The following is a 23103-nucleotide window of genomic DNA, read 5'->3' as shown; positions in this document are numbered from 1 at the left end:
ATTTCAGATGATAAATCAAAATAAAAACCTTTAAATGCTAAGATAGACAGCACATTCTTTGATTTTTAAAACCATAGAAAAAGTATGATTTTTTTAAAAATTGCACACATGCCCATTAGCCTTATGCTGACTTTACTTGTAAGAAAACGCACTAGTCCAAAACCAATGCAACATTTCGACAATTTGGAATAACTAAAAACAATGTAGATGTTGAACTGCTTTTTATTTCATTTGATTCCCTCCAAGAAGGATCAACAACACAGTTACTAAACTGTAAAAGTTTGCAGTGACTCTGCAAACATTCTCCCTTCTTCTGGTTTATCACCAGTTCAAACTGTTTGGCAGCCATCAAGTTCACCAAATAAAAGTCATTGAAACAGACGGATGTTTAATGTGAACTTCATTAGTTAAAAACAATGTTGTCAAACTTGCTGATCAGCAGCTGTTAAAACATTTACTGTTGTCTAGAGACTAAAATTCATTCAATTCATCTCACATACACATATGTCCATGAATCCATGTTCTATGTGTTACATACACGTAAATATTTTATGACCCGGTAACCCTCGTCAAATGAATCGGAAAGAAAACTTATATAAACCTCTGTCATCTTTAACCATAGTTGTGTCTGTAAACAGTTCATAATTTCAAGTTTCTTAAAAAAACCCCACTTATTACAGCTCTTATAATAAATTAAAACAGTAAAATACAATTTTTTCCACCAGAAAAAGCTCACTTATTTTGTAAAAGCAAAAACAATACAGAGATGACAATAATAATGTTTCTTTTTTTTAATTAGGCATCTTCTGGATTCACATGGTAAGTGTTTTATTTCATGGTTAAATTAATGTCAGATAAAACACACTCGCACACAAACACCACACACGTTTCTCAAAGGTTGCATTCCTTGAAAAGGTTTTTTTGGCTGCTGAAGAAGCCACTCTGGCTGGGTGAGAGACATGAGGCTTTCAGGTGGGTAAACAAGGAATCGGACATCCCATACAGTAAAGACACTTAGCACAACGTTTCCTTGGCTCCTTTTTTTGCACAGAATCAGATTCTTTAAATGTTTGGTTCAGATTTCAACCCTGTTCTGCTACTTATTAATACAAAACAAAAAAGCATCAAAATGTTTTCATTAAAACCACACAACTGGTCTGGCAAAAACGCTTCATAGCAGGTAAAGCTCTTTGTAGAGCAAATGAAGAGCACAAGTGAAAAAATCTGAGTCTTTTTGTGTCTGATGGGGGAAGATCCGAAGGCATCTCAGTTCCTCATCCGCTCCCTTCTTGTCCGTCCCTCACATGACATCAGCGCGTTTGTCCCTGACTTTATTCCTCTGTTTCGTTCGGGCTTTGAAGGCAGCTGCGTTGAATAAATGCTGTTGAAGGGGAGGAAAAAAGTGTTTATGCTACATTAGGAGGAAGTTTTTCTAGGGTGTAAGATTTCTTCGCCAGAAAAAAACATTTTTCCGTGAGGAGGTAAAAAAAAGAAATGACCAGAGTTACCCCAGTGCATTATAAGCCTGGCGGGCCACCAGGCTTTACTTGTGCCCCCACCAGGCTAAGCATTGCTTATTTTTTAAAGTCTTTTTAAAATGTTTGCATCTTTTAAAACTTTATAGCTGGTGTTCAAGTATTAATCTTCCAATCTTTCAATAACACATAATTATCAAGTGATATTTTCAAATTTCCTGTCAACTTTAAACATTTTTTAACTCAAAAGCACAACAGGCTGCTGCCTGAGCACCCAACCACCGGGCTTAGCAAGTTTTCTGGGGGAAACCTTTAATGACTATTTCATAAACTAAGACTGAATAGCAATACATACCAGTAGAGAATGTATTGGCCTTTATTTTAAACCAATACAATTTGAAGAGGTCATGTTTTAATGGTAAAAATTAAATGGCTATTAAACTGTGTGTTTTCAAACATACTTTTTATTCTGAACAGGTATTAATGGTCTTAAGAGCCAGGAGTAAGCTAGTGAAAAAATTAATTATACCTTACCTTCTCTGCCCGTGAGATCTTACTGCCTTTGATAGTAGCAGCATCTAAGATGAGGGGAGGTCCAAGGCCAAAGATGTCTCGGAGTAGCTGGTTGTACTGCACAAAACAAGTTACATATAGAGGTTGGTTGAGGACAAATCGCCTTAATGTTCTACACAGCGTGTTTTATTGTGTTGGAGCGTTGTTACCACACCTGTAAATGGTGTCTAACTCCAGATTCTAGGATCTCCTTGAAGGCATCGTAGATTCTTTTCCTCATCCACCCATCGATGTAAACGCTCTCCATCCCAAATCTGATCTTCTCCTCATTGAAATCCTCATTCTGTGGGGACAGAAACTGGATGTCAGGAACTAAAGAGACAACAGGGATGCAGAAGAAACCTACTGCAAACAGGAAGCCAAAAGTCAAAGCCTCCAAGTTGGAAATACTTGAGACAGTTACCAACCTCTATGTAATGTAGCACCTCTCTGAAGATGGAACGCTGTTTCCTTCTGTCATTTTTGGCTCTGTGTTTGTTGCCGTCTGTGGCTAAACTCTTCAGACATTCGCACAGACTTTCAGTGTCCTCCACCTCAAACTCCTACACGAGCAACATAGCGTTAGTGACGCTAAATCAAAGGCATTTACAGTGCTTAGCAAAAGCATTTATGTTCCTTGATATTTTTCCCACATTCTATCAAGTTACAACCCCAAACTTCAATAAATTTTAATAGAATTTTATGTAATAGATTGATCTGCGTTCAACAAAATATTCATCCATTATTCATCAATAGTTACACTACCCTCCACCATGCAAATAGTATTTGTTTGCGATTACCTCATCTATATCTCGGCCCAACTCCACCAGCAGAGCAATCGTCTCTCCCACTGCAATTCTGTAGTTGACGTCGCTGCTCTGCAGACAGGCCTGCAGCTTAGGAAGGTGCCTACAAAGAACACAGTGAACGCATAATCAGTATTTGGTAACGATTACTACCAACTAATGACATTATACAATAACGTTGGAGTACATTAGACAAAGTCCTGGGTTTAAATTCCAGCTATCAAGGGACGGCTGTTCTAGCTGAACAACTCATTGAGGTTGATGCAATGAGTAGCTTCTCATTTCTAAAAGAACTTGTGAATGCATGTGATATTCAAGACAGCACAATGAAATATCAGTGTGTGTGAGCTGTTTTGGTGGTGACTGTGTTTTGACTTAATACAGACTTCTTCTGCAAATCTTGGCTGATGTTGCAATGTGCGTTTCGAGTATTTGTCCATAAAATAAGTTGATATACATTCCACAAACACAAATTTGTGGAATGGGCAAAATAGGATGGTGGGTATTTTTTTTTTATGTGAATATCAATAAATCTAAAATAAATTTAGATTGAAAACAAAGGATGAAAAACTGGATTTTCACTCAAATTTTACATATACTTGTTTATTCAACTGAAAAAGAATGTATCAAAACAAAAAAAGTGAGATATAAATCTTTATTTGGAGTATTAATATTTATTATGTTTTTCATGTCCACTCACAGTTCCAGCAGCTCAGTGAGTTTGGAAGTGGGACAGAGTGTGGCCAGCAGCGACCAGGCCTGCAGGGCGGCAGTGTGGAGGCCGGGCAGACCGGGTTTGGGTGTGGGCAGCGTTCCTTCTGTGTTAGGGTAGGAAGATGAGAAGACACTCTCCAGAAGAGCCAGTGTCTTCACCAGGTCCTGCAACAGTTCAGATACCATGTTAAAAATGTGCATTGAACAAAAACTAAATACAAAAGCCAACATATATGAAACTCATTTATGCTTTTTTGGGTGTTTTGTCCCAGGTTTGTTATTGAGTAGTTGTGTGTTAGCACAAAACGTTGCAAACAAATCTCACCTCTCCTTCTTCTGCAGTGGAGACATAGCAACACATCCCCAAAGCCCTGGCACACTGATGAGACAGGAGATGAGCAGATGTACATTAAAACACTGAAGTTTTCTTATTAAGCCATACTGATGTACATCAATGTTTTTATTTATTTATTTTTTTGTCTAAACAGTGACCGTGAATTGAAACAATTATGGTGTTTCTCTTTTTAAAACATCCAAAAAGAAGCAGAAATCTTTATTTAAAAACAAAGCAGTGTATGCATATAAAATGTTCTGAAACAGATGTGTTCAAAACTGCTAATCCCACATTTTAATCTTGGTCTTTTTTTTATCGTCCAGAACTTCCAATCAGAAAGAGTGTTTTAATTTTAAAGTGCGATTTGCTAAGAAGAGGGCATCACTCACGCTCTGACGAGCTGCTATATTGGCACTGTCGTCACTCAGGATGGAGGTGAGAACAGGACAAAGCGACTTGAAGCCCTCCTCGGCCTCGTCCCCTCCTCCGAGCTGGATGCACAGCATCGTGAAAACGTTTGCCGCCGCGGCCTGTTCCTCTCCGACGCCTGCAGACACGAAGGGACAGAGGAAGAAATTCAAGTTCGGGCGACCTAACTGGTTCACTCTAAGAACGATGTTTTATATTGCATCAAACAAGCTCAGGCAAAGCTTTCATAAAGTAATCAGAAAGTTTGTGTACAAACAAACAAAACTAAAGCATGACGCATCAATGATGACACACAATGTCAATCTATTAACTCGATTGTCTTCGGAACCTTTTTTGAGACTTCTCTCCAGGTAGTCGCGCACCGTGAGACGGTGGCCTGTCAGGAAGTCGTACAGAACTCTGGAGGAGAAAGCTTGTCGTAGTGACTCCAGGGCTGCTAGACGAGTCTTTGCACTGGAAGAAAAAGACAAACAGAGCCAGACTTTGCAATGAGACAATAGAGGCAGTCAAAGCTTTTTGATGTTGGCTGCTACAATATCCATCTGTTGTGGCAATATATTATTGTAAAGCAGAGTTTAATGCGCAGAACTTTGATGATCAGAACCCAACAAACTGAAGAAAACTGCACAGTAGAATGATGAATATATTTGCATAGAAAATTACATTTTATAGGAGAACACAGTTACTTCATCAACACTGCAGCCCATAAATTCTTGTGTTTTCAAACTTTTAGTTGTTTGACATCTTCTTGCTGCCAATCATTAATTCAAACAAGTCATCTGTCTAATAGCATTTTTGTCTCCACACACTAATTCTTGGCGTTTTGATTTTCAGGATATATTGTCCTGTAAATCAATTTTCAGGATATAATGTTAGGTTCTAGCAGACCATCGTGCTACCACTATTTCTATTTTAGAGAAGCTAAATAAAAACCTTCACCTTCTGTCCATCAGGTTGTCTATACACTGCTTGAGCTTGTCTTCTGTTTCTTCTTGTGCAGTCTGTTCATCCACCTGCTCACTCCCTAAATATGACCAGAGAGCACTTAGAAGATAAATGTTGCGCAAAGTAGTTGTGAACAAGTTAAGACATACTATTAAACATTCAGAAAAAGTTATCTAATATTCACTACAGCAACAAGAACTAAATTTGTTTAATCAGCTGCTCTAATTTAATCAGCCTGCTTTGTGCATTATAATATCTGTGTCTCTGTACAGACCTGGGCCCTCTTCCAGGACCGAAGCAGTTTCACTGGCGCTACTGTAGTGGCTGAGAATGTCCGATGTCGGCTCATCGTCACTGGCTGCAGATTCTCCCTTCATCCCGTTTCTAACACCTGGAGACAAAAACAAAACATCCACAGAACGTGAAGCACTTGGAGGGAAAAACACCCAACAAGAACAAAGAAATCTTTTTAGTAGCAAGTTAAAATGAAGTGGGCTGAGAGAATAAGTCAACAAACGCTGTTAACAATGATCAGCAGCAATGATTGTTATTTCCACAAGCCAGGGAAAAAAACAAGTTTAAAATCAGGAGCTCTTGGAAAATAAACTCACTGTCAGCACATGTTGGTACCAGGTGAGGGTAGAACCGAGATTTGTGCTTTAGTGGACCAAGGAAAGACTTGGAACCCAGACGAAGTTGTAGAGTGAGTGTGAGTGGAAGAGTTAATTACTCTTAGAGAGAAAAAGAGGCAGATTGTCTTTGTTCATTTGCTTTTCAATCATTTGTGTTTCTGACTCAAACACTTACGACCCGAGTCAGTTTCTGGTTTCTAGATACAGTGGACCCCGCCTGTTTGCCGTTATGTATTCACGTATTACCCTGTACGCACATTTTTTTATGTGGAACACAACTGAATTTTTTATGGAAAATTTGCCTATTTATGGGTTTTTCTGCAGAACAATCCATAAATAGGCAAATATCTAAAATAGTTGAAAGAATACCCCAAAAGTAGCGTTAAAGCAAGACTATATGTTAGCTTCTGCACTAGTCCCCAAACTGTTTCTACTGGGTGAATTAATACATATTAAGGTATATTAACATATGCAGTTATAAGCAATTTTAGAGGGGGTCTGAAGTTTTTATATTTTGGCTGTTCGTGGGTGGCTGTGGTCCCTGAACCCAATGAATACTGAGTGCAAACTGTATACCCTATAATTAAATGGAAATGCAAAGAAAAATTTGACAACATAAATCTTGACATGATCTCATCAGACACTAAAATTCCAACATTTTCTCGAATCAGTGAATGCAGCTCAGTGAGATGCTACCAGCTCAAACTGCTAGCAACACACTTCGGTGCCGAAGTTTTTACCAAGTTTTTACCAAGGGAAGACTGAACGCTATTCAGTTTATTTTACTGTTAAGTCAGAGGAAGCAAAGAAGCTTCTATAAAGAAAACGGTGTATTCTACTGAAACTTGATGACTTTTAAAAGTGAAGAAAACAAAAAGCCTGGAATCTGAAACGTGGAATTACAAAAAATAAATATGGATTAGACACTGGCCACAAAACCTACAATCCTTGCATATGTAGTTTTCAAAAAATTCACAATGAATGATAAAATTTTGCACACACACATTCATGCATGATTGCAATTTGCTACAAACTGGGCCAGGCTTGTACAAACGATGACATTCATCAAGTAAAATGGCTTTCAGGATGACATCCACTAGAGGAAAAGGTGTTTTTTTATTTTTTTCTATCTATCAGGACATAATAGCTGGAAACCGCTGAACTGGAAAGGTTTTCCCATTAAGCAGTACTATGTGATGGTTTAGGCTTTTATTAGCACACCGGGGGTTTGTTCCAGCACAGCTCTGCCATGTGTGGTGGAGGAAGAAGAGGCAGGCAGGTTAAGCTAAGCTAACTCTCATGTTTCTGCTGCCTCAGGACTTTCTACTGTTGGTGGGATTACTGAAGACCAGCGAGGCCGTTCATCGGTCCCCTCATTGGGTGTTCACGATCCAGAATGGTCACGCTGCGTTTGTGTTCACGTTAAAAATCAACTGGTACGGTAAAAGTGATTCAGAGGTCACCCATACAGCAGGAAAGCAGAGTGATTTTATTTCAGATACCAGCTGAAGTGATTTAGTTTTAACAAACACTTGACAGTTACTCCAAACTGAACAAAAACTACAGAAGTGAGAGGAGTTAAAACTTCAGCAACATTTGCTCTTGTATTATTTAGCAGTTTCCACCTGAATAAAGAAAAAAATAACTGTTCATAGTCAACCTATGACTAACTGGAAATTGAATGTGTAACCAGAGTAATAATAGGGGAAAGTTCAGCTATTCAAACCTGAGCGGACCCAGTTTTAGATTCTTCCATGTCTTTTATTTAAACTTTAGGGTAGGCTTTCTACAGCCTTATTATTAGTCCACTCATAAATGTATCCACTAATACTATGACACTACATTCATGAATTAAAAAATAAAAATAAAAATCAACTGGTGACTGAAATTACGCAATTGAAAAATACCAGCTTTTAGCAATCAGTGAGCTAACCATATAAACTGTTAGCCATTTTCATTACAGGTGAAGTGTTTAAAAACTACATATCACAACTGTAGTTTTAATAGAAACCATTTAATAGAACCCTGCACTTCCTATGACATTTGTGGTTCACTCAGGCTGTGACAGAAGACTGTCAGCAAATAATAGAAAGAATTAATTTTCTGTTTTCTATTGAGGGTCCAATCTTAGGAAGTTAGAACAAAGAAAGGAAAGAGTTGTTTTAGTAACATGACCTGGGATAGTCACTAATATATGATGCTACACTCCATTATCATTTTGTCTTTCTTAATAAAATAGTGAAAGTATTTTTAACAGTGACTCATGTTATGAAGTCGCCCCTCCTCTGTTATAAATAATAATGGTTCACAACTAGAATTTAAGAAAGAAATCGATGCCGTTCTATCTTCCTGCACGGTTATCAAAGACAAATAGGAAACTGATAAAAATGTGGGTCGGAAAAATAAAGCTTTTAAAAATAATGGATCAGAATTTGAAAAATTGACTAATCATACAATATGATTTTGTCTTGTTTGTTATATTAAACGCTACAGGACACATTCTGTCTGCTTTGTTTGTTTTTTTTTACTCTTTATCACTGTTGTGAACCTGCAAAAATGTGTTTCCATAATCAGAGTTTGCCCAACATGGGATCAACAAACAGGTTCGGTGGGAAGCTAATGCGCTCTGTGAGCGTGGACCAGTCGGCAGTTTCTCCAGTTATCCTTGAACTCCTGATCACCGCCTGCTGACTCCCACTGCAGCCCCACACACAGCGATACACCTTCCCACGCAGACCCACCCACGGCTCTGTTATCTGCCTGCCACGACTCGCATGTCATCTCATCCATCTCATCGATCGAACAAAAGACTCCAGCGGTCGGTGACGCTGACCCAAATATCACTGGACGGCTTTGTTTGGGAAATAACCTGTCATCTGAAACCACAAAATCCATTTCAGTAGGCAAAGACGACTGCTGGGATTTCAGATGACTGCACATGCAAACTGTCACTTGGAGACCGAGAAAAAAAAAGAACAAAAAAAAAAACGTCTCTAATTTTATCTTCACTCAGAGAAGCCAAACGAGCAACACGTGTCCACAGCTCACTGCAGCCTGCTTCCCTTCCTCCAGTCCTCATCACCCAGTGGCCCCACACTGCAGTCAGGTTCTGGTGTAAGCCGGAAACAGTTTGACCAAACTGTCACCTGCTTCAGGAGGAACTGGGATTCAGGTTGGGAGTGGTTAACTTATTTTATGTTCTTCTGTGCACGAGTTTCAGCATTTAACAGTGAAACAGGTTGGAGGTTTGGGGCAGGTCAATTTCATTAAAGAGAGTTTTATTTTTAAGAAATAAATAAACTACTACAATGACGATTTAGTGCTTTTAACACTCTGGAGAAAACAACCTAAACTAAATAAAAATCATGTGTTATTTTCAGAAATATGAAAAAATTGCTCACATTTTATATTCTATCCATATTTTAGGCACATTTTCTGTGCTAAATTCCTAAGAAGGTCACTGTTCACATTTACGCTAGTTGCATTTTTGCTGCAAATAGCAACCAGCAGTAAATATGGCCCAATATTTAAAGACAAATATTTCATTGTCTTTAAATAAAAAACAAAACCCTGATTTTCTCAGGTGCGTAAAAGTGTCGCCTACAAATACCACCGCTGCCTCTCTCTGGACATTTTTACCAACAGTGGCCTTTTAAAAAAATCACCCCAACCACAATTATGCTGTTTTTGCCATCGCTTGGAGCCAAAATCCAAATAATACATTTAAAAAATTCCACAATTCTACTTCCCCATCTATAAAGAGGAAAAACAATCCCTCATCATCAGCAACACTTCTAGTCAGGTCATATGGAAGTTGACTAATAATTTCAGTTAAAAAAAAAAAAAAAGTGTTTAAAGTCAGGTGAGGCATATGGGTGAAGAATTTAAATGGCTTCCGCGTGCTTTAGCATTTCAGTTGATGTTAAGGTTTACTGCATGCACCTTACTGAGGGTCATCGCAGGGTTTGAGCTCAACAGGGATCTGATGTTAGGAATCAGAGATGTTACCTTTCAACGATCCTTTAGCTGAGAGTTGCAGCTGAAGAACCTCCTGACGCAGAGAGCCTGATGGAGTTGGGAGACACATGGGCAAAAGGACCAAAAGGATGTTGAAGGGAAAATGAGGGATGGCGGTGTTGGAGAGAAAAACACCAGAAGTGAGCTTTATTTCTAAATCATGTTACATATAAGCACTAGTGCTCAAATGCTCCATGATCTCACTGCAGCGCCACATTTAATGACTCTGTCGATGTATTAGTTTACTTCTTTATGGCTTCCCTCCTTGTAATTTCCGTTGGTAATCAATGCAACAGAGATTGTGTGTACAGATGCATGCTTTCCAAACAGGTTGGAACAGGGACACATGAGATTCACACCACTGTCATACAACATCGGGAACCTGTTAGTGTGGCTGCAGGAAAAAAAAAGACAGACTTGCACATGGCGTGCAGATTTTCCACTTTCAGCACTCTGAAACCTAACTGTACAACCAGCTGTGCACAACTTAAGTAGCATGATATCACTGCTGCTAAAAATAGCATGCAGTTCACTGTAACCCTGCACGCAAGTGTACACTATGTTAGTATTGTAAATGTCTGAGTAATCAGAAAAATGAACCTCGTACTAAAAAAAAGTGTTTCTAAAGGGAGCTGCATGTTCTAAAGTCCATTACGAGTGTTAGTGTAGTAACAAATTAATTTGGTCGCAATTTTAAGATATTTGAAAGAAAAAAAGAGACAAAAAAAACACACCACAATATATTATAGTTAAGATCAGGATCAGCTATGAGGAACAGAGATTGTTTTGCTATTCATGCTGATCTCTTAATAAAAAAAATGTTGAAAATAGTTTAAAATATCAACTCTGCCATCATGTTGTCTCTGTTTTGAAATATTTGTGAAATCCGGATTGTGTGACATTACGTCTGGTGCCAATATAAATACTAATCATTCATGACAAAAAGGTTTCTTAAGGCTTAAACGTAGGTATTTATTTATAAAATAACTTGGAGGAAAAAGTTCAATAAATTATGACTACACTGCTATAGCCTCAGTTTTCTTATAAAATTGGTATGTTGCAATTAATGATGCACAATGATCTTTTCCCGAATTATAAATTCTTATTTTATTTAAGGTTTGGCTTGCTGATATCTGTTTTAATCAGTTATTGTTTTTAGGACAAATAAAGCTTTTTGTATATATATCTGCTCTACTGATTCCCAATAAGAGTTCCTGATTAGTAAAATGGTCGATTAGATTGTCTCACTGATGTTTTTGTGCATTTGTACTTAGTTGTAGGTGTGCAAATAGCTCTGTCCAATGTGGAGCATTTTACTGCGTGTTTAGCTTTTCAATGAAAAAGAGCAACACAGCAACAATTTCCCTGCTGGGATGAATAAAGTAATTCTATTCTATTCTATTCTATGTAAACAGAACGTTGTTTTACATATGTCATTCTCCACTTGTCAAAAAATATTTAGAATTTTTTTTTAGAGTTTTAGAGTACAGAAATCGGAATTGGCTGAAATCAGATTTAAAAGCTTTGCAAAATTGGTGATAAACCACAAATGATCGCAAATAGGTGCATCTCCAACACCTATTTTCATTCATGATAAAAACACATTGTACTTACAAAACTGCACTCATTTGTAAATATGCTAATGTCTAATCAAAAGTCATCTGTCATGCTAAAAGAAGTCATGGGTGACAAATCGCGCTAAAACCTTACAAAAAACATTCTGCAAATATTACGAATCGTAATAAATTGTAAAATAGCTTAAAGATGCGGTGGTTGCCAGGTGCAACAATGACAGGTTTACACGCTGGAGTCAGAAGAGCAACAGGCTGCTGTCGCCACATGGACACCATAAATGTTACTACAAGATGTAAAGCCTGTTTTTCAGATTATGCGTCCTGTTGTTTTCTTCTGTCTACAAAGGTGGACGGGGGTTTCCGTGCTACTGTTACTCACCCGGCTTACTGGAGCCACGTTTCCCTTTTTTACTCCGCGGCATGTCGAGCGGATCCTCCGGGTCACAACAAAGCTAGCTGAGGTAGCAGCGTCGGTTAGCCTCCTTCAAGTCCGCTACGCTGTTATTTAGCAGCTGGAGGCAGAGAAAGACGCCTGTCTAAATTATCCCTGTTGCCCAAACTTCTGTTTATGAGTCAAAGACCATAAAACCGACACATTTTTTTTTTTTTTCCCAGCAAACTCTTCTGTTGACACTTCGCCCAGCGTCAGTGACGAGCGACACCAACCACGTTTTGCAACTCTCTGCCGTCTTCAATCCCGGAAAAAAGAGCTGTCCAGAGCGGGTTATGTCCCACTTTTTTACCAGTTACTCTGTGTATTATCTGTGATTGTCCCCGGGTAATCTATACCTGACGCCAGGTTGAGATGGTAAATATTTCTCGAAGTGTTTAGGACGGAGTTTGGAGCACGCCTCTGTCACCAGGTCCACCATCTTCCCCACAGTAACTACTGAACCCGCCGGTTACGCGAGTTGCCAGGTTGGTTGGTTCTGGCGATATCCCCCGTTTCCGGTTTTGGTAGGTCATACACCAAAACCATTATTTTTGAAATGCTCAGTAAAAATATATATTATTGTCATATTATTTTAGCTGGACCCAGGCCTATGTATTTGGCCTACACGTTAAGTTTCTATGTAAAGGAGAAAGTGTTTGCTTATCTCTTATTAAACTTTAAGACTACACTGCACAAAACCATCAACATTAAACCCAACTGAACCTCTCCCATTTTAGGGGGGTTAGGATTAGCAGTATTCTCCTATTGTGTATACCCCAGATTAATAAGCCTGAGACTTTTTTTAAATATTTTTTTCTTTACTTTATTAAATTCAGAAGTGTAAACGTTTGGCCCAATCTGACTTAGCTTGAGGCATTTTGACAAGAAAAATGTTGGTCTCTTGTTGAGGGTGAGAAAGTTGTGCTACTTATTTAGAAGTAAAATAAAATAAAATAAATTTCTAGCATTGGTCTTCCAAATAATAAATGCGCTGCTTTGTGTTGGTCTATCGCACGAGATCATTTTTGACTGAAATGTGACAAAACATGAAAAACTGCGTTTAAGTCATTTGGCAAGGCACCATATATGAGAAACAACTACGGCAAATTTTGCAAGTGGAAATAGTAACAGTAAGAGTTGTAAAACACTTTCTTAATTGGCCCTTCTTAATTTCATAAGTTTCCATTTCAGAAGCAAAATAAATAAACAATCAGAGGCAACTAGAAAAGCACGTTTTATTTACTCAAAAGTAACTCTCCCCTGAAAAATGCTTAAGAAGTTCACACAAACGTTCAGCCATACATAAAAACCCAAGTTAATCGCATTGTTGCACAGTTTCAAGTTGGCAAGTCAGTAGTACATTTCATCAAGTCACCAGAAACCTCGTGTGAAAACAGAAAGCTCTAATTACATATTGAATATTTTTATTAGTAGTAAAGATTAAATGTTAAACTAAGCAATCTCTATAAATTAGACCGTTATTTTTCCCTTCTGGATTTATGAATTGATACTATCAAAACATACAAATAAACATCGTCATCATTATCATCATAGGATCAAAAACGCCAAACCCCGTCATATTTGTTCATAGCTACTGTAAATGCAAATATTTCTATGCATCTGTGGCATTAAGACAGCATTAGAAGACAAAAAAGCATGCATGAATGTGCTGCAGTCTAATTCACAAAATAGCAGTTTGTTAGCCACACAGTCTCACTTGTCAGGCTCTGACATTTGTCTCCGTCTTTCATGTTGTACCCTCATATTTCAACCAATGTGAAGAATTTTCTTTTCATCATAGTTAAATTGATTATTGAGACTGATGGTCATAAAAATGCTAAAATCTCATATATAACTAAAAATATTTGCTGAAAACTTTGTAATAACTCTATAATGACTTGGAGTGACCTCCAGGTGGTCGATGTAATTTACTAGAGTCCTGTAACCAAATTTTTTCCACTAGGAGAACAATGTAGGAATGTACTTGCCAATGTTGTCAAGGTGAGTGCAAGTTGAATGCAAATTTACAAATGGTCCTTATAAAGTGTACCACAGACGGTGGCTCCATTTGGTACTAGAAAGGAAAAGTAAAATAAAATAAAATAAAATAAAGAGGTGAGGGACAAAAAGAGTAGCCTGCAAAATGTTGGTTTGATGATTTGCTTGTTTAGTTTGTATTGTATCATAATGACTTGACAAATAAAAGTTTCTATTGTGGTCCCATAACTGTGCTAACATCATCAGTGCTACCTGTACTCTCATGCCACCTGCTTTTCATTCCAAACAGATTAAACAATGTTACCAAATTATGGATTCAAGTCAGGATGCCAACTGTACGATAGTCTTTTCTTTACATCTTCCATCAGTTTTCTGCATTCAATATGGTTGTTCACAGCTGAACACCAACCACGTTTACAGTGTTGCATTTTTTTCCCCCCACACTTACTGGAAAGTATTTTTAAATCCTAAATTGGCCTTGTATTGCTGGAGTTAAACACCAGGGGGCGACGACTGTAAATGAGAGAGGCAATTGGTAGAATGATCCAGTGTGTGGTTCCTATCCAGTGTAGTAGTTTGTGGGGAGGAAGGGCATCTTGCTGACAATGGCTGGGACTGTTTTCTTTCTGATTTCAACCTGGACGGCTGCTCCGTTCTTGGCAAATGCTGCGTCCACGTAACCCATGGCGACGTTCTTTTTCAGACAGGGAGAGGGACAGCCGCTGGTCACTTCCCCTATAAAGAACGAGAAAGGTGTCAGTGAAAATAAGTAAACTGTGTGATGGCACTAGTTTAATAAACCCTCCTAAATAGACTCATGAAAAACAACATTCAGACATTGGTTTGTATTCCAGATAATGGATTATTGCTCATTTATTTAGAAAGTAGCAAGTGTTTGAATTCATCTATGGCTAATAAATTGCCTTACAATTAAAAATGTGATGTAATGCATGAGATTTTAAATTAAATTGTACATTTTGTGAAGAGTTACAGTTTAGGAAAATGCAAGGGTTTTGCTGACCCCTAGTGGTCAAATTATTTAAGCCTGTTCGGACAACAAACAAAAAGGTGAATCAGATATTTTAATGCTTAATTTAACAAATACATAGTTCTATTTACCTAACAGGGATATGCAGTTGCATTACTTTCGTATGTGATTCTCTCCATATGATTCTACTCTCAATTTCAAATTCAGATAAGGCCTTGGCTCCTTGTCGATCCCTCACCTATGACCTGTCCATCAGGGCTCAGGATGGGGGTGTGCTGTCTCACTGGGGGACCGGTGGACACCAGTCCAACTCTTTTCCTAGCTGTCTTGGCTTTGATTTGCGGCACAATGATGTCAGCGCCAGGGAAATCCTTCGTCTGACGCCTACGCTTCCCTGCGAGTGAGAAGGAAAACCAACAGACCCCTTTTAAAATGTTTAATTAAGCAGGTTTCCATTACATAAAATAAGATAGGACTCATCAAATATTAAAAAATATCCAAAAGGATGGACAGGAGAGAGCATTACTTGCTGCCTTGCTCAGGCTGAAGTGAAAAATGCACCGACTTACACACTTATGAGTGTCTGTGCTCAACTACGCATGTATTCAATAGCTACATGTAGACTGTTACCAGAAATAAAGCCTAACCTATCGTCCAAACAAGACTGGCTTCCACAGGCGTGGTGGTCTCATCTATGTCGTTGCCGTAGAGACAAAGTCCCGCCTCCAGCCGAAGACTGTCTCTGGCTCCCAGACCGGCCAGCTTCACCTCATTGTTGCTAAGCAGCTTCTCTGCCAGCTCAACCACTCTGGAACGAGGAACAGAAATCTGGGAGACACAGACAGACAGAGTAACTTTAACGCCGGCGTTCTACATGTTATGGTTTCTGTTGCAGGAATAAAATCCAAAAGACTACCGACATCTACCAACCCTGGAGGAGCTATGGAGCTCCACAGCTCAACTGGGAGACTTTACAGGATAACTGTGACTTGGTCACTCTGCAGATCTGATCTTTTTGGGAGAATGGGACAGAAAGTCATAGGAAAAAAAACCTTTTTGCAGTTTGCCACAAGTCACCCAAACGTGCAAGAAAGTGTTGTGGTCACAAAAGACCACAAATGTTTGGGCCTTTGTGGAAACTACATTTAGCACTTCATTTTAAACAACTCATCTCCATGTTGGTGTGGCATCATGCTGTGTAATGTATATATATACTGTTTCTTCAAAAACCTAAGATGCATTCAGCCAAGTCGCTGGGTTGCTAGGTGTTTGTGGTGATTACCATAAAGTCAACGTGAAAACAGAAATCTTGGTTAATTAAAGACAAATGCTTTGTGTTTACCTAATATTTTCCCTTTGAAGAAGATTTTAAATCTTTCGAGTTGAAACGGAGAGATTTCATTTGGTCACCCCTAGTTTAGGTCGAAGTGTACTTCAGTATTAGAATGGTCCAAAGATTTATCACTATGGATACAACCTTTGACCTTTGACACATTTTTTTTAAACATTCAGTCAGAATAGTCTGGGGAAGGTCTGAGAAAAGAAGCCCAACAATGGACGGAAATGAACAACCAGACCCGGATCCAAAGCTTTAGCATCGCAATGGAGATGCTCACCTCCACCCCGTCCTCTCCGGTGTATCCGCAGCGGGTCACCCTGCAGTCAGGAATACCGAACACCGTGACCAGGGTGGAGGTCATGAAGGTCAGCTTACTGAGGTCTCCTTTCAGCCCAGCCTGAAGCACCTGAGCCATGGTGGGACCTGATGACACAAAATGACTTGGAAATTTAAGCACAGAACGAGCTTTAGCTTATCTTGCAACAGGAGAGATAAAAGTAAAGCAATGTATATGAAACCTATTAAAGAATGAAATAACAAAGGATACTTTAAGAAGGGAGAGAAAATGGAAGATCGAATGGGTGTTTGACCTTGAAGTGCAATCAGGGCTTCGTCAATGAACTCCAGGTCCACATCAAACCCGGCAGCGTTGTACTCTGCCAGTCTGGCCTAAGAATTAAAACACACACACACACACACCCATCAGTCATTTCCCAGGCGATTCCAGGCCAGTCAGCCTCCACAGATTCCTTCACCTTCATAAGAGCCGAGTCTTTGTCGGCGCAGCCGGCGTTGGAGACCACGTAGAGGTAACCCTGGTCGGTCTTTGTCACTATGAGGTCATCAATGATTCCTCCTTTCTCGTTGGTGAAGAGGGACAACGTACCCTGACAGGTGAGAAGAAAAAGGAGTGGGAAGAGTTAAAGATAAACTCAAGAATTTACCGTAAGGATATGAATAGATCTACTTCTCTGTTAAAACAATGATAAACTTAAAGCTTACAGATTTATCTCTTTATGCGTTTAGGATTATCGATGTCCCAATACACAGAGAGAGATGAAAGCCAAACTGGATTCTATGGTATATGCAGGTCCGGCGGCATGGTCAGCCATGCCAGGGGGGCGTGTTTGTTGTTTTTACTTTAAAGTGACCAACTCTCTGTTATCCCTTTGTTGATTTGATGCAGTAGGGGCTTCCACACTTCCCATATCTGAGCATTTTGTCACTTATTTTTCAGCAGTTAAAACTGTTTAATCCGTTATTAACACGTCGTAACCTGCTTTACCAAGCCGCCTTTAAATGCAACATGAGCTCTAAGACGCTCGCACTGGGTTTACACCTGTGCGGCAGCGACGGAGACCTGCTGCTGTGCAGAGCTACTCAGGTGTGTGTTAGAATGATGGCAGCAAACCAGCAAAACCCAAAGAACTTGGCACAGTTTTTCCCCCAAACTAACCGAATGAGTTCAGTAATGCTGTTGGATGCAGGTAATGTTAGCTAAAAGATGACAAGCTAATACCAGTACAACACATTAAGCTTGTTAACAAGTAGTCTATAGGCTACTGATGTTATCTATGATCAAAAGTGGGTAGTACTTGTTACATTCACTTGAGTGACTTTTTTGGATAAAATGTACTTATATGAGTAGTGTTACTGAACTGTACTTTTTTCTTTTACTTGAGTAATATTATTATTGCTACACAGATTCATTTTGCCCCCCAAAATAAGCTGATGCCCCCTATTGAACTTGTCTGGAGCCGGGTCTGATTATTAGGAAACATAGATTAACAAAGTTAAAGCTATCTCATAGATTTAAAGGTCAGTAAAAACTTCTTTGAGATATATAAAAGGTCTGTTTACTACTATGTAGTAAAATAAAGAAGACGGACTACACTTTGAAAGTTTGTAGAACTAATTTCTGCATTGTATTTGGAAGTAGAAATACATTTGAAAAGCAGTTAAAGCTCTGTTATGGCAGTTCAGCTACAGATCATCTTGTTGGAATCACACACAGATTTACAAGGTGAGAACTGGTAACAGCCAACCCTTCTTCTACCTGGTTGTCCTTCAGCTCTGCGATATCTGCAACCACCAGAGACTCCATGAACTTTATCCGGTCTTTTCCGTGGATTTTGGTCTGACTCAAGAAACAAGAGGAAAATAGGAATACAGTGGTTAAATGTATGAAAAGAATGTATTTCTATAAAGGCTAATCACCGTTGGTCTTGTCCCGACTTCAAACCGGTGAGCAAAGCCTAATCTGGAGCACTTCGGCTTCAGCATGCCTCACCTGGAGCATGTGGCTGACATCAAAGATGGAGCAGTGCTCCCTGGTGTGCATGTGTGAGGCGATGTGACTGTCTTTGTACTGGACAGGCATACTCCAGCCTGCAAACTCCACCATCTTTCCACCATTGTTCCTGTGGAAGTCAAAGAGAGTGGTTTTCTTCAGGGCAGCCTGGCGGGAAGAGGGGGGGGGGGGGGGGGGGGGAACGACCGAGTCAGAGGAGTTAACAGAAACACAGCAACTACACGTTTTTTTTTGTTTGTTTTTAAATGCTTGACTTTTGAAAGCAACAGACTGCATTGGACTTCATTCAGGGCTACTGAAGTAGAAGGGGTTGAAAGAAAATGCAAGAACTGTATTTATGCATTTTGCAACTGTAAACCGTATCCAAATCTACGTGGAGAAAATTGCTTTGCAGGGAAGAAGAAACAGAATAAAAGTTTAAATTTTCCTGACATGCAAAACTACTGAGACGATGTGTAATCAAGCAAAATCCTGACACATAGACAGCTCTACTGATAGTCTGCCATCTGTCACAATCCCATCTTCAGTTGTTTAAAAAAAAATAAAAAATTATGACTTTTAAACTTTTAAACTTATCAGCCTGCTCTGATAACAACAGAGAAGCAGTCACTCATGTTTCCAATAAAGTCATTTCGTGCAGCTCGGTGAAGTGAAGCAGACAGAGCGTCTGCTGGGACACATGCACATCATGTCTGCATGAGCAGGCTGCTGTTGTAGAGCACAATTCTGTTATTACTGAAACACGAAGCCACGCAGAAACAGCCAGGTTTACACGGAGGGAATCCAAAACGTGACTGCACTAACAGGGTGAACTGAAATGCAAACACACTCCACAGGCTCAGTCACCGGAAGGCATTTCTGATTTAGCAAAAGGTGATCAGATCTGGTCAGATCCTTTGTGTGGATTAGGACATTTAGGGCTGAGTGTGGGTTGAAGGGTTCACGTGGATTTGCTCAAATGCACGTGCACCCTTGGTTCAAAGTGCTTGAACAAAGTACCGAACTGTCACTCGCCATTCATTAAGCACATGATGCACTTGAAATAGTGGGAATCTTTCATTTAAGGGCAAAACAATTTTGATTTGCAGATTGGGGGGGGAAAAATAAAAAACTAAATAAAAAAGACAAACAAAACACACATTTGAAACACTTCCACCAAATGGTTTCAAACACTGTAATGACAAATCAGAACGCGTTAAAGATGCAATTTTCTGCAAATTAAACCGCAGTGTAATGGTCTGCTCGAAGCAGTCGTAATCCTCCAGAAAGGCAGCAAAAAAGAAATCAATCTGCAGCTTTCCCCATACCTCGGCACTGAAATCCCGTCTCTCCTGTAGTATCTTCCCCGCACATCCAGCACCCGTGACCCGCAGCAAGAACTCCCTAGAAGCCCGCAGCCCGAGCCCCGAGCCGCCGGCCGTAACCCGAGCCCACATCCTGCAGCCTGATCCCCGCTCAAGTGTTTAACTTGGACCCGCTCGGCGCTACAGCCGCGTTAGCACTTCCGCTTTGCTTCCAAACTCTTTTGAACTCAACAACGTGGGATCCCTGCTTTCCTTGCAAAAAAAAAAAAAAAACACATGAAGCGTAGGTAACGATGAAGGAAGGAGCAAAGACTTGTGGGAAACGTAGTTGATAAGTTCACTTTAGTTCACTGGAGATCAGCGTTTTTAAAGCGGGACTAGGATGTTTTGGTCATGTCCCAGCCTCAGAGTGTGCAACAAATTACTCTCTGATCTCATCAGCGTGACAGATCATAGTACCATGGCAACAGGGGGAAACAGAAACGTTTCCACACTACAACCACAGCGATTTTTAAGTGATGAGCAAATACTTAATTATAATTTTAAGGCTGAAGGAAAATAATGTTCTTTTATTAACAAAAAATAAATAAATAACAGAAGCTATGTTTTTTGTTTTGTAAACAGCTCCAGCTCTGTTAGATTGGACGGAGATCACCACAGATTTTCAATTTTAAACATTGACTAGGCCGTCCCGGCACATGAATGTGTGTTGATTCCATCCCATCCCATCCCTTTCACCTGACCTTGCAGAAGAAAATTACCCCCACAACATGATGCTCCTGTCACTTTGGTGCATTTAGCCTCATCTGTGGCTCGTTTCACACCTAACATGACCTTTTGGATATAGATCAAACAGTAAAATATTGGTTCCAAACAGCCCCTTTTTCATAAAGGTCTCATTTTTGGAGTGGACAACTAATAATGGTAATGTCCTCAGATTATCGTCAGATTATCTGAGTAGCGCTCTGCGTACACTGTTGGGTGGACAGCCATATCTTGGTAGGTTTTGATGTTGTATCATAAGTTTTCCATTTTTCCAGCAGATGATAGACAGTTTGAGCAGCGCTCTTTGAGATGAAAAGCCTGACCTTCTCCACAGCTTTATCCCTAAAGTTTTACTAAAATGTCTGACGAGTAGATTTTATGAGATGATGGAGCCAAGATATAAGCATAACAGTCACTATCTACAAAACAAAAAGCTATTGTTAAAATAACTGTGTCTTGATGATTGGATGGATGTTTGTACATGAAAATTTTCCAAGGGTTTCAAAAACCCTTAAAAAAAAAGCTACTCAGCAAAATATTCCAGACATTTTTACTACAGCTAGAACATTTAACTGTAACTATGTCACCAGCTTCACAATGCAATTTTTTTCAGATTAGGACATGCAGAAACAACAGGAAAAGATCAATTTCACAGACTCTGTCGGCGCTGATTTGTTTGTTAAAGCTTTAGATCTCCTTCCATCAGTAAAAGTCTCTGATATTTTTCTGTCAGTGTTTGTGTGTGTTGATCCCATCATGCCTTTCACCCCGGTCACTGAGTCATCCTTTTGGCCAGAGGAACTAATAATAATCTCATGTCTCTGGTGCTATTTTGGACTGTGAAGGCCTGCAAAGCCAAGCATGTGCATGTTGGGAGGGGGAGCACTAAGGCAGAGAAGAAAACTTCCTCTGCTGCTCATATCTCTTTCCTTACGTCTCCTATATAGTGCGACTGCGGTGGGTTAAATCTGAAAATACAGACTCAAACCCAGTTTGGCCTCTATTGGTTCTGGAGCGTCCTGGAACTTTGTGGAGACTTTAGAAAATTTGTACCTGGAACCAGCCAGCTTTTTTTGTTTGTTTGTTTGTTTTGTTTTCCTTTGTGAAGGAACAAAGTGGACCAAATGTAGCTGGATTAACCTGGCTTCAGTTGACAGAGCTCCTGGAATGTGGATTTTCACTCAAAAATACATTTTGATGTTCCTCTTGTTGGCTCAGATGCATGCGTTGGCAGTTTGCTGTCAGCATGTGAGAGGTGAACCAGAAGACTAGAAGACCATAATACGGCAAACAAGATTTCCTTTACTAGTGTCACAAGGTAAGAGGAATCGTCAGACAGGTGGCTAACCATTGCATCAGACTAATTCACAGTCTGAATTAATCTGATGCAATTCAGACTGTGAATCAGTAAGTGTGTACTGTCAGTCATTTATCAGTCTGTCAGTCATTTATTAGTCATGAGCACATTCTGTCCTTTGACCCTTGATTCAAATTCCATCAGCATCATGTTTGATAAGCAGTTCTAATAATAGGTCTCATACCTAAGATATTCATGCATGTTTTGTTGTCAAATAGACCGAAATGATCTGTTCTTTTCTTGGACATATGAATAGATTCTAACTGGCCTGTTTCTTTAATCTTAACATCTAATTCTGAATCTAATTCTTTCTGTGATGTGACGTGTATAAACCAAAACAAAACAAGTTAGTGCAACACCATGAAACAGAAGGAATGGAAATCCATTCACCAAATTAGTCTGTATGAATCTAGCTGTTCTACGGATGTGTTGGAGGTCTCTGTTAGAAAACGTTGCAGATCAAACAGCCTCATGAAGATCGAGGAACACATCAGACAGATCAGGGAGAAAGCTGTGGAGAAGTTTAAATCAGGATTAAGGATTAAAATGATATTCCAAGCTTTGAACATTTCGCAGAGTTTCTGTTCAATTCATAATCTGCAAAATGGAAAGGATATGACACGACTGCACACCCGCCAAGACATGGCCGTCCAACTAAACTAACAAGTTGGACACAAAAAGCATTAATCAGAGAAACAGACAAGAGGCCCATGGTCACTCAGGAGGGAGAATCTGCTGACACGAACCTGGCCTTTTACAGAAGACTGGCAATAATGGGGAATCCCAGAAACAGGAGATAGTAAGAGACTTGAGAACGGGGATAAGTTTTCACCTTCCTACAGAAAAACAACATGCAGCCGGAGCTGCAATTGGATGGTTCAGATCAAGGGGGGTTTATTTGTTAGAACAGCCCAGTCAAAGTCCTAATTTAAATCCAATTCATAATTTTCTATTTAGGAGCATTAGGGTGTAATGTGTCGAATACAGAGAAAATCTTCTCAGTTTTATTTGCAAAAAGATGTCCTCCTACTTCTCCATAGTAAGTCAATTCATGTTTGTCCATCTCCTTAAATATCACTAAAGTCACATCTGCCCCCACATTTTCCCTCAGTTCAAGGAAACATGTCGAG

General features: G+C 39.5%; 2 protein-coding genes across 5 annotated transcripts; both read right to left on the bottom strand.

The window, feature by feature from the left end:
• Positions 1-383: 383 nt before the first annotated feature.
• LOC102223459 (interferon-related developmental regulator 2) lies at positions 384-12363 on the bottom strand. Of its 3 annotated transcripts, XM_014469175.2 has the most exons (14): positions 12268-12363; positions 11858-11990; positions 9896-9952; positions 5530-5646; positions 5250-5334; positions 4639-4763; positions 4271-4428; positions 3873-3926; positions 3534-3712; positions 2828-2936; positions 2456-2590; positions 2203-2331; positions 2010-2105; positions 384-1381 (listed from the first exon to the last, which is right to left on the bottom strand). In XM_014469175.2, exons 2-14 carry the CDS (start codon positions 11898-11900, stop codon positions 1301-1303), a joined length of 1368 nt encoding a protein of 455 aa, XP_014324661.1. In that variant the 5' UTR covers positions 11901-11990; positions 12268-12363; the 3' UTR covers positions 384-1300. The 3 variants fall into 3 exon arrangements, with proteins under 3 accessions (XP_014324661.1, XP_023195818.1, XP_023195827.1); XM_023340050.1 differs by lacking the exon at positions 9896-9952 and having other exon boundaries at positions 11858-12363; XM_023340059.1 differs by lacking the exons at positions 9896-9952; positions 11858-11990.
• Positions 12364-13132: 769 nt separating this feature from the next.
• amt (aminomethyltransferase) lies at positions 13133-20224 on the bottom strand. 2 transcript variants are annotated; one of them, XM_023333489.1, is made up of 9 exons: positions 19855-20224; positions 18527-18656; positions 18293-18373; positions 16992-17123; positions 16827-16905; positions 16514-16659; positions 15545-15725; positions 15136-15291; positions 13133-14644 (listed from the first exon to the last, which is right to left on the bottom strand). In XM_023333489.1, exons 2-9 carry the CDS (start codon positions 18638-18640, stop codon positions 14469-14471), a joined length of 1065 nt encoding a protein of 354 aa, XP_023189257.1. In that variant the 5' UTR covers positions 18641-18656; positions 19855-20224; the 3' UTR covers positions 13133-14468. The 2 variants fall into 2 exon arrangements, with proteins under 2 accessions (XP_023189257.1, XP_005800229.1); XM_005800172.2 differs by having other exon boundaries at positions 18527-18694; positions 19855-20221.
• Positions 20225-23103: the final 2879 nt, after the last annotated feature.

Source organism: Xiphophorus maculatus, chromosome 1 (genome assembly GCF_002775205.1).
Source record: "Xiphophorus maculatus strain JP 163 A chromosome 1, X_maculatus-5.0-male, whole genome shotgun sequence".
In the NCBI taxonomy this organism is placed as follows: Eukaryota; Metazoa; Chordata; class Actinopteri; order Cyprinodontiformes; family Poeciliidae; genus Xiphophorus; species Xiphophorus maculatus.
This window is presented reverse-complemented; position numbering and strand designations above follow the sequence as displayed.

Coding starts and splice junctions, on each gene's coding strand:
- LOC102223459 (XM_014469175.2), bottom strand. CDS start 11,900: ATGCCGCGGAGTAAAAAAGGGAAACGTGGCTCCAGTAAGCCGG. Junction 2,937..3,533: donor CTCACTGAGCTGCTGGAACT/GTGAGTGGACAT, acceptor TGTTCTTTGTAG/GCACCTTCCTAAGCTGCAGG. Junction 2,106..2,202: donor GAGTTAGACACCATTTACAG/GTGTGGTAACAA, acceptor TGTTTTGTGCAG/TACAACCAGCTACTCCGAGA.
- amt (XM_005800172.2), bottom strand. CDS start 19,983: ATGTGGGCTCGGGTTACGGCCGGCGGCTCGGGGCTCGGGCTGCGGGCT. Junction 15,726..16,513: donor CCGGAGAGGACGGGGTGGAG/GTGAGCATCTCC, acceptor TGTGTCTCCCAG/ATTTCTGTTCCTCGTTCCAG. Junction 15,292..15,544: donor CAGTCTTGTTTGGACGATAG/GTTAGGCTTTAT, acceptor TCTCACTCGCAG/GGAAGCGTAGGCGTCAGACG.